Below are 14,044 nucleotides of genomic sequence, written 5' to 3'. Positions count from 1 at the left end.
CAGGTGTAGGCAATGTGATTTAGCAAAGATCAAACTGTTGGATAATAGTATTTGCTTAAATTGTAAAGCCAAGCCACATATACTGCTTTAATACCTGGTCTTGTTTAAGTTCTTTCACCTGAAGTCAAACTGTTTTTTTCAACTCCTGCTTGACAGCACTTCATCGCGTGTCACCTGTGAAAATTACAGGGTAGAGAGAGATCAGGTGACAGAAAGACAGGATCTGAAATGTCTCTAGCACAACAGGTTTAGGGCATGAGTGTGTGTCATTAGTTACAATTAAGTTCAGCTCAATTTTATTTAAATGGCCGATCACAACATGTCATCAAAGGGCACTTTACATAGTGAAGTCAAGATCTTACAATTTTGTAGCAAAAAAACCAAAACAACAACATTTCACCATTATGCAAACATTTGGTGACAGTGGGGACAAACAACTCACTTTTACCAGGAAGAAGCCTCTAGCAGAACCAGGCTCAGGGTGGGCGGCCATCTGCCTCAACTGGTTTAGGTGAAGGTTACGAGGAGAGAAAAGCCTTTACTCTCAATACAAAAACAAACACTGGGCTGGTTGGTGAGGACAGTGGCTGCAGATCAGAAACATGCAGCTCTAGAGTTAGAGATACCTGCAGAGAGGCTCAGAGGATGAAGACACAAAGTTAACGCCATGCAGTAGTAGCATGTAATTACATGGAGAGTGAAAGAGAGGCGAGGAGCTCAGTGCATCATGGGAGGCCTCCCCAGCAGCCTAGGCTGACATAGAACATTTAACGATTCATTGTACCACACTGATAAGGATACAGCGAGACCCCTGAGGTGTGTGTGTGTGTGTGTTATCTTGTATCACCATGGATGTATGTAAATTACAGGTTGTGTTTTCACACACTGACAATGCAGCATAAATTCTACATTACAAAGGCTATGTATTGGTGAAGACTTATCTGTCTCATGCAGTGATTCCTAAGCCCTTATCTATTTTTCCCTGTAGACATTCTGCACACATTCATGCCCACAATGATATACGCATGACACATTTAGATCCATGATCCTACTTACCTTAAAAAAAGGTTTTGACGTTTTTCAGAAATAGCCAATAAAATATCCAAAAATGACCCCAAAGTGTGATGGATAGTCACATGGAAATTAATGACTAGTGGAAATTAGAAGGGATGTGGCTTCCAGGACGTTTTCTTTCACATTTTACATGATTTCTTCTCTTAAGCAGCAGGGAAGTCTGGTGATCCAGGTTTAAGCACATGCCAGGCTAACGGATCTCTTATCCATCTATACTGAAACATTTGTCCTCTCAGTGTAGCGGCAAAAGCATAGTGTGAAACATCTGTCGGCTGTGATTAACATATCTTGGTTGCGTGCTGGACAGTAAATGAAGTGCACAGCGGGGCATAGTGATGTAGGTTTGTGGTAAAAATGCCAGAAGAGACACACTTGTTTTAATAATCAGCCTGCATGAAAGTTTGGCTGTGGAACAGTGGATATTAATGTTTTTTTCTTCTCCTCCATCTTTATTTCAAAGGATTTACTAAGTTTTTTGCCTCAATTTTTTACCTTTTCTTTCTCCGTCTCTACTATCTATCCTGTGTGCAGGGCTACATCCAACAACAAGGTTAAAGAAATGGTTCTTTTGGAGTTGAGCTATGTTAACTCTAACCTGCAGCTACTCACGGGGCAGCTGGAAGGACTCAACAGCTCAGTGGAGGTCTACCAGAACACCCAGTAAGTACAAATGTTACTACTCTCTCCTTTACCACTACTGATACCAAATATTAAAACAATCATGAAAAGAAGTAAATGTAGTCTTGGAGCAGCATAATGGTGTCTGCATCTGCTATACAGGCTTCTTTAAGAAAATGAAAAGAAATACAACTTTTTTGTGGCCTATTCTTTTAGCCACACAGCTAACATTTTGCAGTGTGGGTTTTAACTTCAGCTGCAGCTATGTTGCTGGTAGCAATGCATCTGCAGACAATAGAATGTAATTACTTACAATTTTCAGATTAATTAAAGGTTGTTATGCACACAGGAGCCGAGTCAGAGCTTTTTATTGTAGATGCAAACGTTTTTGGCACCAGTTCTCTTGTCACTTAAGGCCACCATACCCAAGCTCCCTGAAATTCTGTAAGCTTGTCCTTAACTTTAGTACATCTGGGTCTATTTTCATGTCCTGCCCCCCCATCCAAAGTTGTAGAAGTGAGGACTTGTCAGGGTCTTCACACTATGGAAATCATTTTTCGATCTGGAGACCTAAACCCTAAATTACAGACACACAGCGTTGATTGGGAGCCAACAGGAGACAGATGGCTCAGGCACTCTTCATTTAAGTCACCATGCACTCTGCCAGATGAAAGACGCTTGGTGACAGAGGAATAGAGAAAAGGGGGATGTGGAAGAAAACAGAGAGAGATTGGAAAAAAGCATGAAGACAAAGTGCCAGGAGTCTTTTGCCGTTCAGCTGGACTGACAGGTTTTTCTGACGCAATGCAAACAGCGACAAGCTGGGTGCTGAAGTTGCATGCAAACCAAGATAAGCACTCAAAGGTTTCTTTCAGTCAGTCTAATGGTTGGGTGTGTACTGTATGGGTGTGGGTGACAGTGATAGGTTCTGGTGTTTTCTTTCTTTATAAACAAGCCAGGCTGATAGGGTGTGGATGAAAATCAGTATGTATGTGATGAAGATACATCATTGTCTCCGTCACGTGTCAACAAAGCCGGTGTAAGACACAAAGAATTGAACGACTAATACAGAAATATAGAGGTTCATAATGTCCCTGTCAGACATGCACTCTATTCCACTAATCTGATGACAATTTAACTTGTCAGCTTCATGTCTAAATGTGCGCCTCGGTCACGTTTCCTTCAAAGTTGCGCTGGCAAAGTTACTAGGTCGGACTTAGTAACATTTCAGTATCACTTTTAACACGGCACAAGTCTTAACTCAGTCATCACAATATAAGATAGACATACACAAGCAGCTGTACTTCGAGTTGTTTGAAGTGATTTAGGAGGGGATTTTTTCCACTGCTATTCGTTTTGTTTTAGTCTGATATTGCATTATTATGTATTATACATCACTTGGTGTATTGACTTGACTCGCACGCAGTCTGAATGCCACTCATTAACGGAAAAGTGCACTATATCTGAAAGACTATAATACTGTCACATCAAAAGTGATGTAAGATTTTTGTTTCCTCCTGATAACTCCAAATCCATCTACTGGAAAGAGACATGATGAATATGCAACAATTTTAAATAAAAATATTCAAATACTTTTTGTACAAGGACTTGGATTGAAGCACATCTCCTTCCAGATGGCTCTTCTTACTTAGAACACTTGAGACACTTGTATACACAAACAACGGCTCACACACACTTCTGTAGAGCAGGCCATACCATCCATGACAACAAACACAGCAGAGCAATAAAATGATAGGCATGGAAGGGAGGTTGTGGATGATGTGTGTTGTATAATGGCGACTGTGGAAAAGCTTCTGAGGGTCATTGACACAAATGCTACATGTTTGACAAGCTGTTAGTATCAGGCTGTTTGCTTTTCATTCTAAAACATTTGCAGGGCATTTGTAGAGATTTTTGAATGAGCTGTAGACCTAGTTAGAGCTTTCTTGTAATTTCCGACATAAATCTGCAGATGACCTTATTAAACCAAAAGTGCCAACTTGTGTTGGCACCATAACAGGGCCAGATCAATTTGTTGGGCTTACAGGGTCTCCGTGCTGTAAAGACCAGGAGGCTTTAACCTGGTTCTAATTAATCAGGTTGCCTGTCTGCACAGCGGCAGTATTTTGTGTTCCACCCAGTGATTTAACTGATGATGTTGCCCATAGAGTAGTTGTACCTGTGTAGGAGTTTGGTGTCCTGCTCAAAGGAACAAAAAGACAACTGCCTTCCAGTAAGAATAACATCCACAAATTTAATTTGCAGCCTTTCATTGCAGTCTTTAGTCCTAAGTGTCCTTTGTCACATGGAGTGAGGCTGATGAGTCAAAACAATCATCCTCTTGTGAGCCTCCTTATCAGGCTCCTAGACAAAGATGTGCTCCCATCTCCATGCATAGACAATAGGCAGTCTTTGTTACCACCATCACATGTCTACTATTGTTATTTAGTTAAAAAGAAAATAAAACATGTGCAAAGTCCAGGGTGTTTACATCATCATATTCACATAGCTAGTTGTACAAAAGGCCATACCCACTGGTGTACAAGCAATCTATACATGGGATTATTGGATATGTTGAGAAAGTTCTGCCCTGCCACTTCCTAGCAGCTGCTTCAGCAGGATGACACTGTGTAGTCACACAATAGAGAGCTAGCCTCCTCCTCTCAGCCTGAAATACAACCTCAGTCTTAAGTACAGAAACAAAAAAGCTCTCTTCACCTTTCTAGGCTTTTCCCAGCAGGCTACTATCCTTTGAATAGTGTCTTTCTAAGGTTATTTGTCACTCAGACCAGATTCAGCTGGTTTTTGGCATGAGGTAATGCATAACAGAAGCACAAACAGTCTGTGTAGCTGGTAGGGTACATGTGACTTAGATTTGTTGGTGCTTTCTTTAAACCACTGTATGAAAACACCAGAGTTAATTGCTGTATTCTTATCAAATATTAGTACAAATACAACAAGAACTCATTGGCACTGTTCAGCATGATGTTTATTATATACATTTATGAGTGTAATATTACTTCAGTGTCACTCACAGTACCAAAACAATACTTGTTCTGTGTGTAGTGATGTAGTAAATGTTTGTTCAGTTCAGTTCAGTGTTTTTGACCTGGAAAACAAACTGGTCTTTCCTAAAGAGTTGCTGAATTAGCACAGCTAAAGTGATGACCAGTGAAACACCAGGATCAATATGTCAGCACTACATGCCGCTTCATTAACTTTGCCACGTGAGAGAGAATGGAAAGAATAATTTGCTCTTGTGTATCATCCAAGGTTACTTTAAAGAGATTACTTGGCTATTAATTAGTTATTCAACTAGAACTTACATTCACACTAGTATGACTATAATTTGCACTTTTCAATGCCTGCAGAACTGTAAATGTAATGCATCTGTACTGGAAACACACTTGTTTTGTTTCTTTAATATGAAACAACAAAGTTATCCATGGTAAAACCTCAAGTTATAGCGTTTCCAGAATTGCTTTGAAGCAGACTCCAATATCTGACTCATTATCTAGTGGGAGGTCATTACCTACTGAAGTCAACCTGTTGCTAAGTTACACAAGCCACAAATCAACCCTCATAGGAGTGAGGCTAAGAAGTCATCTTGCAATAGCCTAAACCATCAGTATACTTTCATATAACAATATGTTTACTGCATTTGCGACTAAGCTCTATTCTGTTACATTAAATGGGTTGACTGCTGTAGCCACAGTGGTCTGTTCCATGTCTGGCACACAGGCACTTGTGTGGTGAGTGGGAAGATGTGTGCGTGCATGTGTGCAGGGTGGAGGAGTGAGTATCTGAGAGGCTTTTAGCATTTCAGACTCCCTGCAGATCAGATACCCTCATCCCCCACAGGGCTGCCTATGCCAAACCAGAGAAAAGCCCAGAATGATCTCATCTACAAGTGCTTGTGGATTACACTGCAGCCTCTATCTTGCTCTGTCAGTGTTACTGATGAATGAGGCTTTCTGTGATTCACAGAGCCAGTATGCCAGAGGAATGCGGTCTTATCATCAAGTGATGAATAAGTGTCAGGAGTTGCTTTTCTGAGCTCTGCGCTTGTGACATCTTGTGTATTGAAAAGACGGTTCTTCATGTCTGCTACCTTTGAATTTACATAGAAAGTCATGTACTTGATAGATGTGTGACCTTGGTTGTTTTAGAACTGAAGTAGTGCAACTGTTGTGATAATTAGAAGTTAGTATGTAACTTAAAGACCAAGAGTTGCTCATAGAATTGCTTGGCCTTTATATAACTTAAAGGCCTAGCAGTTCTATAAGCAACTCTCTTTTTTTAAATAGGTGATTTATTTAGTAACACCTCACTATTCTGCTTTCAATGTGGGGGAGGGTTAGGTTTTTTATAGTCTCCCTCTCCAATCAGCCGCAGGTGTCTGTCAGGTTATATTTCCTCAGCTCTGATAACAAGCTGAACCTGCTTTCCATCTGTCAGTAACAAGGACCTCTAAGTCCACACAACCAGACAAATTCCAAACCATTATGGCTACAGCTGAGATCAAAGCAGAACCTGGTGTTTTACGACACTCCCTGTTTGCTCTTTGCTGAGTTGAAATAATACCAGGTAAACGGCTGCTTTGATTAGTGGCTAAAAGAAAGACTCGCAAGCATTACTGGAGCAAACCTGCAACTCCTGAATGATTAATCAACAGAGAGTTGTGTAGAGGGTTGTGGGCCTCATTCACCTTTAAATCCTAACTCCGTTAAATCCGCTGTGTGTTTACAGGACCATCTGTCTAATCCTGACTTCTCCTCTATGAAACCACACAAAAGTATTAAACTAAAATGTCAACTTTCTCAAGCAAGAAAGCTGTTGCTGTTATGATCAAACTAGTAGCACTGCACACATTATCATTTACTAATCTCCCTGTATTGTTGACATCATATTCCTAAGAAGGCTTGGTTTGTAGTCAAAGGGAGTTTTATTGTTTGATAATTTGTACCAAACCTTAGAGTCTGTTTGTCTTAGCCACTGACCTATAAATGTATCGGTATATTCATGAACTTTTCTGTTTCACCTTGATTACATTAATTATTTTTTTACAAATCAGATACACTACACTGTGCGTTTGACATAAAAGGTCCTGCTGTCATGCTATTGTGTGTTGCATTGTATGGATTGATAAGATAAGTGATTATGTTATGAGTATTTGTCTTTTTGCTTTGCTTACAGGGAAACAGCCAACATTCCACTCATTGCTCTGGGTCTGAAGGAGACAAAAGAAGTAGACTTTTCTACTCCATTCAAGGTAAAGAAGAAACAACTACAGCTTCACCTTTCCCTTGTTCAGCTATTTTATCGTAATTTGACGAGACATACAGTATGGTAAAATATGAAGCAAATGAAGCATCCAGGTTTGGCCTAAAATACCACTTTGACATTTGAGTCTTTGGTTAAACTGCAACATCATTAATGTAGACAGCATGACAATCCCCAGTTAAAATTAACCAACACTGATGCAACAGATATTTATATACAGAGCTACAGATACTTAACAGATACTCAAATTTGCATGCAACAGTTACAGCCCACATTAGTAGGCATTGTTTTCAGTATGAATGTACTGTAGATATTGTAAAATGTAAGTGTCCTCTCATTAGGTATTTGGGTCACAATGTCCACACCTTGTACAGCTGTCACTAATTTATCCTTACTATGTGTCAGGAACAATGCATAATCTTACTATAAAAATATTTTCAATCGAAAGTGGGTCAGTAGTTATTGAGACTAGTGAAGTTATCCTGAACCTATGTCTCAATGCGAGGAACCCATAATAGCATATTAATGCTGGGTGGCATCCTGTTTGTTGGCAGGTCTCGTGAGAGATGTTCCAACCTTGTAAAGTTGTAGCAACACTTAACAATGTAAACACTGCTCCACTTATGACTGTAATCACACCTCAGTCTTCATAAACAGGTGTCTCTTACGCCTGGCTGACTCGGAAAGAGTGACAGTTCTAATCAACCTACTAATCACAGTAGGAATTGGCTTCTGTGTAGGAATGATATGACTTCATAGAGCAGCTTATAAGAAAGGCAGTCGTGGAACCAAACAGCCTCTGATTAAAAGTGTTTTTTTTTTAATTTGCAGATGTTGATTTGTATCTTATTTTCACAGGACTTTATCTTGGAGCACTACAGTGAAGACAGGAACAGTTTTGAAGATGAGATTGCTGACCTGATGGACCTGCGACAGGTAGTGGGCTTAATGTACCCAGCATTTATAAATGTACTACAACACAAAGCAACATGAAACCCTTTGTCTTGGGAAGACTGAATATTTCATAGACATAAAGTTAGGTTTAGCTTTATTTGTTAAGGATTCTTAGACATGAGTCTTGGCATTTCTGCAACCACCCAAATACAGTCAAGGTAAAAGGATTTTTTTGAAGTACTCAAAACATGTGAAATGAAATCTGAAAAACAACATTCAGTCTTCCCTGAGCAGCATAACTCTGAATTGTCCAGATAACAGGAGTGTTGCTGTGCATAGAACAGATAGATTTCTGAAAACTTCAGTGCAGAAAATTCATCCTATACACATATTTGGATGGCACTATTTTCGTGAAACTAAAAACTGCCAGGTGGGTGAACTGATCCATCAAATGATTTGAACAACAGTGATGTGCATCTCCACTGGACATTGCAGACTATTTCAGATCTCTTTTCTTGGTTTTTCTAGGCATGCAGAACGCCAAGTCGAAACGAGGTCGGGGTGGAGCTGCTTGCAAAATACTACAGTCATCTTCCTCTGATCGAGAGCCGATTCTTCTCCCCAAGCCGCCAGACTGGGATCTTCTTCACTTGGTACGCATCAATTATTTTTCATTACCAACTGCAGTAATAATAATAATCTGTCTTTAAAACCACTTGACAAATGAAGAAACAATGGCGTTTACTTTATAACCTCTTGACAGAAAGGCTACAGGTGATATTGTTTTCAGAGGAAATAGCTAGCACATCATAAAGAAACTGACTAGTGTAGCTGGTGTGAACACTTGTGCAAGGGTTTTATAGAGTCTGTCACCCCCTCAAAACCATAATTCAGCTAGTATATCATGTTAAAGATAAATAAAAATGATTAGTTTTCACAGCAGCTTTTTGCCTATCTGCTGCATTTTTCACATGTAATTCTAAGTGGAAGAGAAAGGATTTGCAGAGGGGGAAGGGAGAGGAATGCTGGTCTATATGAAAGTCATTTATCAACACCATCAAATGACAACAAAACTCTGGGGTCACAGTGATGTACACAAAAATAATTTTCAGAAAGCTTCATGGATGTTATTATCAGATTAGTCTCTAATACTGAAGCTACTGAATCAAATGGAGCAATTTTCATTCACTGGAAGTTCATCCAGCAAAATGAAGAAAGTGTCCGAGAAGCATCCAAGTAAAGGCTGTGATCTCTTACTGGCTTCATAGTAAATGGGCCCCATTCTTAGAGCAGAGATGAAGATGAGGGGGGAGATGAGCTTAAAGGCTTAAACCTTCATACGCCATTAGCTGTCAAGCAGAAAAGATGAAGAGAAGAAAGCATAAATGGAGTACTATGGAGTAGTATGCATTAATGTAAAGTTCTTAAAACAAACACTGACAAACATTCTTTTACTCTTTCTCAATTTACTCGCCTCAGTCCTACCACACATGTTTTTCTGTAAATATTTTGTTGCTTTGTTATTTTATTTCATACCTGCCTTGCATAAAAAAATGACAGCTCCTGCCTCTTTCCTTCAGGTATGACTCCTTCACTGGAGTGCCACTATGTCAACAGAACCTCTCACTGGAGAAGGCCAGCATACTTTTCAACATGGCCGCCCTCTACTCTCAGATCGGCACCCGAAGTGACAGACAGACAATATCAGGCCTGGAGGAGGCCATCTCTTCCTTCCAGAAAGCAGCAGGTATACAGAGATTGGAGTAATAAAATGGTTCAGGCGGTTCCTCTCTCACCAGTCTGCACTTTTTCCAACATTTAAAGATAGCTATGTGTTCAAACCAGGTTATTCTGTGATCATTATAACATTTAGTCAATTACAATAAAGTTAAAATTAGTAACTAAAATGCTTGCATTAACAGAAACTGACACCTATGTTAAGTGTTTTGAACAGCGAGAGGAAAACCAAGAAAGACAGGAGAATAGATAATGAACAGTCCCATCAGTAATTTCCCTTAATAGTGTTGTTATTAGAATATTTTAGATGTCAGTAATAACTGTGGCCCTAACACGGCCAGGCGCAGTGGTTTTTTCAAACTAAAAAAATTCCTTTCCACTTGCAGACATTCTTTAACAACACAAGTTTCAGAAAAATAGTACCAATGCAAACACAGCCTTATTTTCAGAAGAGCCAGCCTCCGCCCTCTGTTTCATGTCAGAAAATGAATTCAGATGATGTTTCTGTGGCTTGTTGTAAAGTGGCTAAGTTCCAGAAAGCACCAATCATATGAACTGGCTTCTCAACCCTTAAAGGTTTCAGGAAGCTCAGACAAGTCTTGATAGAATTATGACTTGGCAACATGGGCAGCATTGCACTGTAATTACAGCTCTGAACATGGCTTTAGTTATGTTGCTTTAATGGCTATAATTGAGGTTAGTATGAAGTAAAACAATTATACTCTTATACTTTTATGGGGAACATTGTCACCATTATGAAGAGCCAGTAGCTGGGAGATGAAATGCTGGTAGTGCGACTGTTGCTGGGGTCTTGAGCCAGGAACACAAAAGAAGTATAGATGGGAGGAGTCAGACGGCAACTGCAGAATCTTACATGAAGCCTAGCAAAGCAATGCTCTGTTATTAAGTTGTCTACAACTCTCTGTTGCCAGGTTTTAATGTAAAAAAATAAGAGGCAGGTGTTCTGAGTCAGAAGCGGATGTCTTATTGCTCCTATTGAACACGAAAAATTAAGTAAGTTTATATCTTGGCTAAGTATTAAAGAAGCATACAGACAGTGATCTCACAGTTAGTTGTGAGTTTTCCCCTCACTGAATGCTGTGTTAACAGTAACAGGACATTACTTAATTATCTGTGTGGAGTCTTTTATAACATCTGTATAAGAAAGTGTCATCATTTATGGTCAAAGTACCAGCAAAGCCACATCTGTCATTTTGTGAACAATCAAGGTATCTCCCTCGTCCAAATTGGAGTTCACCAATAAAATTTGACTGTTGTTCAAACCACTAACTATTATATCAAGCTACTAATAGTACTAACTGTTCCCATCAGAGTAGTTTGTTGAATGTTGAGGAGCTGCATACAGCTGCGTAAGTCTGGACTAGATAGAACGCATGAATACAGTCTCCCTCATAACCCCTCCCCTTCCCTTTGACCTCAGCTGACATCAATGTGACCAAAAACCAAACTAGAGTAGTTCTGTTTTTAAATTATCATTATGCTTTTGGATGTAAATGACAGATTGTGCTTGAATTGCATGAAAGTGGCCTTTGTTGTGTAGCTGACCCTGACTTGGGACTGGGAAAGAGAAAAGAGAACTTCTTTCGGCAGCCATCAAAATAGAATCATAAACAAAATTCTTAGTGTGCAGAGTAGCAGTAATTCAATTATTTTTGCTCTCATAGAGCTAAATAGGATGCAGGTTATCTTAGGCTACATGTCTGTTTTTTATACTGACTGAAAAGCCTCCATTTCAAAAACTTCAATTAGAGAAAATGAGGAACCTCTCAACTGAACTAAATAACAACTAGAATACTTTTTTCCTTGGTTTTGAGCTGTGCTGACCTAAATTTCTCTCCCAGGTATCCTGAACCACCTTAAGGAGACTTTCACCCACACTCCCAGCTATGACATGAGTCCAGCTATGCTCAGTATGCTGATTCGAATGATGCTTGCTCAGGCTCAGGAGTGTCTGTTTGAGAAGACTGCTCTGCCCGGGATCCGAAACCAGTTCTACTCCCTGATGAAAATGGCTCAAGAGGCTGCAAAGGTAGATAGCAGCAAAAGCACACACACCACCCTCACATCTTGTAGGTAAAGTGCTTTTTCTTTTGCTGAAGACTGGTTAGGTTATACTATACTTAAAGTGAATGTAAAGTGAGAATGTCACCACAGTCAGATACCTGTTTTTTCCAGTGATTTTATCCAGGTAGGTGCTTTTAATGTCCCTACAGTAACTCTTTCCTCTTCTTCCTTCCAGGTCTCAGAAATCTACGACCAAGTCCATCAGTCCATGATCCAGATGCCAATCAAAGACAATGTCCCTTTGTTCTGGTCCACCATGTCACAAGTCAAAGCCAACCACTATCGCTCCATGGCACACTATTTTGTTGCCTCAGCACTGCTGGACCATCAGTGTAAGAAAAGCTGTTTATATCCAAGTAATCTTTTTCACATTGTTTTACAGATTTTATGTGTATGAGGTGAAACAAAATAAATATTTTGGAGTAACAGAAATTGGGGGAAAATATGTATCATTACTTAACCTAAAGTTTGAATAGTTACCAACAACATAATGTCACCATGCAATTACTGTCTGCAAGTAATTCGAGATTCAAGCTACATTGCACAAACAATTATCAGAACAACACTCTGTAGTCTGCTGAGAGCTCTCACTGCACCTGGTTAAGTAATGCCCTAGATGGCAAAAGAGACTGGTGTGCTTTTGATGAACACACTGTACTATAACTCAGAAATATTCATTACTCCCATTGTGATTGTTAGCAATCAAACATTGACCCTCTTCTTTTTTGACAAAGACATTGCACTAGGATCTGTGCTTTGGATAACTGGTTGACTGTGTGTAAACAAAATTCTACAGACAGCCTCCATCCCCACAACCCCTAAACACTTACTGTAAGTTATACTGCATTTGGCCTATAGTATTACCCTGGCTGTTGCCCGTACTAAATACTCTATTGATCCCCAAGGGGAAATTGCATTCAATCAAGATCCCATCTAAAACTAGCTTTGCAGGACTTATGCTGCCTGATTTTGAACACCCTACAATACCTGAGCCTTCCCCTATAGTGCTGTGTGGGCCACTAGGTTGGTCATGTAAGATGGCTGGACTGAACCACAGCCTGCCTCAAAGCTATTACATAAGAGTTATTTAGGGATCCACAGTTTCTCACACACACCCCATGGTAAAGAGAGACTGTGTTTCCAGGAACTCTGATGGACAGATTGTGAAAAAGACAGCAAAAATAATGTGAGGCAGGAAGACGGGTGGTTAGAGTATGTAAAACTGTACTGGAGATGGCTGAGGATTACAGTTATGCAGCCTACTAATACTGTCTACATAATCAAGTGGCAAAGAGAACAAGTGAGAGAGCCAACAACTGAGAAAGAGGATGAGAACTTTGTCTTTAAGTGAACAAAAACTCTCTGAGCAGTAATGTGGCTGATAGTTTTGTAGTCATGATAATTTGTTAGTAATTTTGACATATTTTGGAGATCACAATTAATCATGTATTTATAAAAAAGACATTATAGTTTCTTAGTTTCTTTTCTTATCTATTTATACCGGGTCTATAAAGCCATTATTTTACTGCCATACACTGTTACCTTTTATATTTCACATGTACAGTTGTACATTTGGAAGATACTAACTTGAAAACAAAATTGGCAGAAGTATATGAAATTTATTAGGCTGTAAAGTAAAAGGCCATAGTCCTGTGAATGGGACAGAACAGAATGGAGGGACAACAGAGCAAAACAGCTTTGAGTGTGGCAGCTCATTAACAGATTCCTGTGTGAATGAGGAGAATAGAGCAATTAAGCACAGAACTGTAGAGAAAGAACTTAACCTAGAAACAGGACTGAATGAAGATTGCTGTAGTAAACAGATTAATGACAAACAGTGCCAAATGAAGGCTTTATACTGTCTCTGTGATACTTAGAAAATGTTGATGCTTTAAATTTACCTTTTAAATCCATTAAACCAGGGGATGAAGAAGACAGCTTATGAGAAAAGATCAAGTTTTGGGAGGGTTTGCATTTCGGTGAGCTCGAGTAATCAGTGCATAACCATCAAGATTCTGTGTAGATTATTCTCTCTTGTAGTCCATACTGATACAGGAATTTAAGCTGACAAATACATATTTTTCTACAACAACCTATGTGGACACTGGATAATCTGTATTATGTAAAAAAAAACAAAACAACTGTTTCTAAGTCATTGATTTTTTTTTTTGGCTCACTGTGTGTTCAGTGAGTCCCAGTGATGATGAGGACCAGCAGGAGAAGACCTTGTCACAGGTGTATGATCGGATCCCTGAGGGACGCTCTCCTCTGGACATCCTGAAGAAGAAAGATGAACGTCAATGCGTTGGTACGAGTGCGCACAGAGCTAGATAACTGCATAAGGCAAAACAAG

The 14,044-nt window shown here is 39.5% G+C and overlaps 1 protein-coding gene across 2 annotated transcripts in view; it reads left to right on the top strand.

Moving 5' to 3' along the window:
• The window catches only part of rhpn2 (rhophilin, Rho GTPase binding protein 2), a 32,261-nt gene that overhangs the window by 9,737 nt on the left and 8,480 nt on the right, over positions 1 to 14,044 (top strand). For both annotated transcript variants that reach the window (XM_023262374.3, XM_023262373.3), the window contains exons 3-10: positions 1,606 to 1,734; positions 6,889 to 6,964; positions 7,834 to 7,911; positions 8,398 to 8,522; positions 9,450 to 9,616; positions 11,469 to 11,656; positions 11,867 to 12,023; positions 13,880 to 13,999. In XM_023262374.3, coding sequence (XP_023118142.1) covers positions 1,606 to 1,734; positions 6,889 to 6,964; positions 7,834 to 7,911; positions 8,398 to 8,522; positions 9,450 to 9,616; positions 11,469 to 11,656; positions 11,867 to 12,023; positions 13,880 to 13,999 — 1,040 coding nt within the window. The remainder of the gene's footprint in view (positions 1 to 1,605; positions 1,735 to 6,888; positions 6,965 to 7,833; positions 7,912 to 8,397; positions 8,523 to 9,449; positions 9,617 to 11,468; positions 11,657 to 11,866; positions 12,024 to 13,879; positions 14,000 to 14,044) is intronic.

This window comes from Amphiprion ocellaris, chromosome 1 (genome assembly GCF_022539595.1).
Source record: "Amphiprion ocellaris isolate individual 3 ecotype Okinawa chromosome 1, ASM2253959v1, whole genome shotgun sequence".
Lineage (NCBI taxonomy): Eukaryota > Metazoa > Chordata > Actinopteri > Pomacentridae > Amphiprion > Amphiprion ocellaris.
The sequence above is the reverse complement of the archived record's forward strand: the minus strand, read 5'-3'. Positions and strand labels throughout refer to the sequence as shown.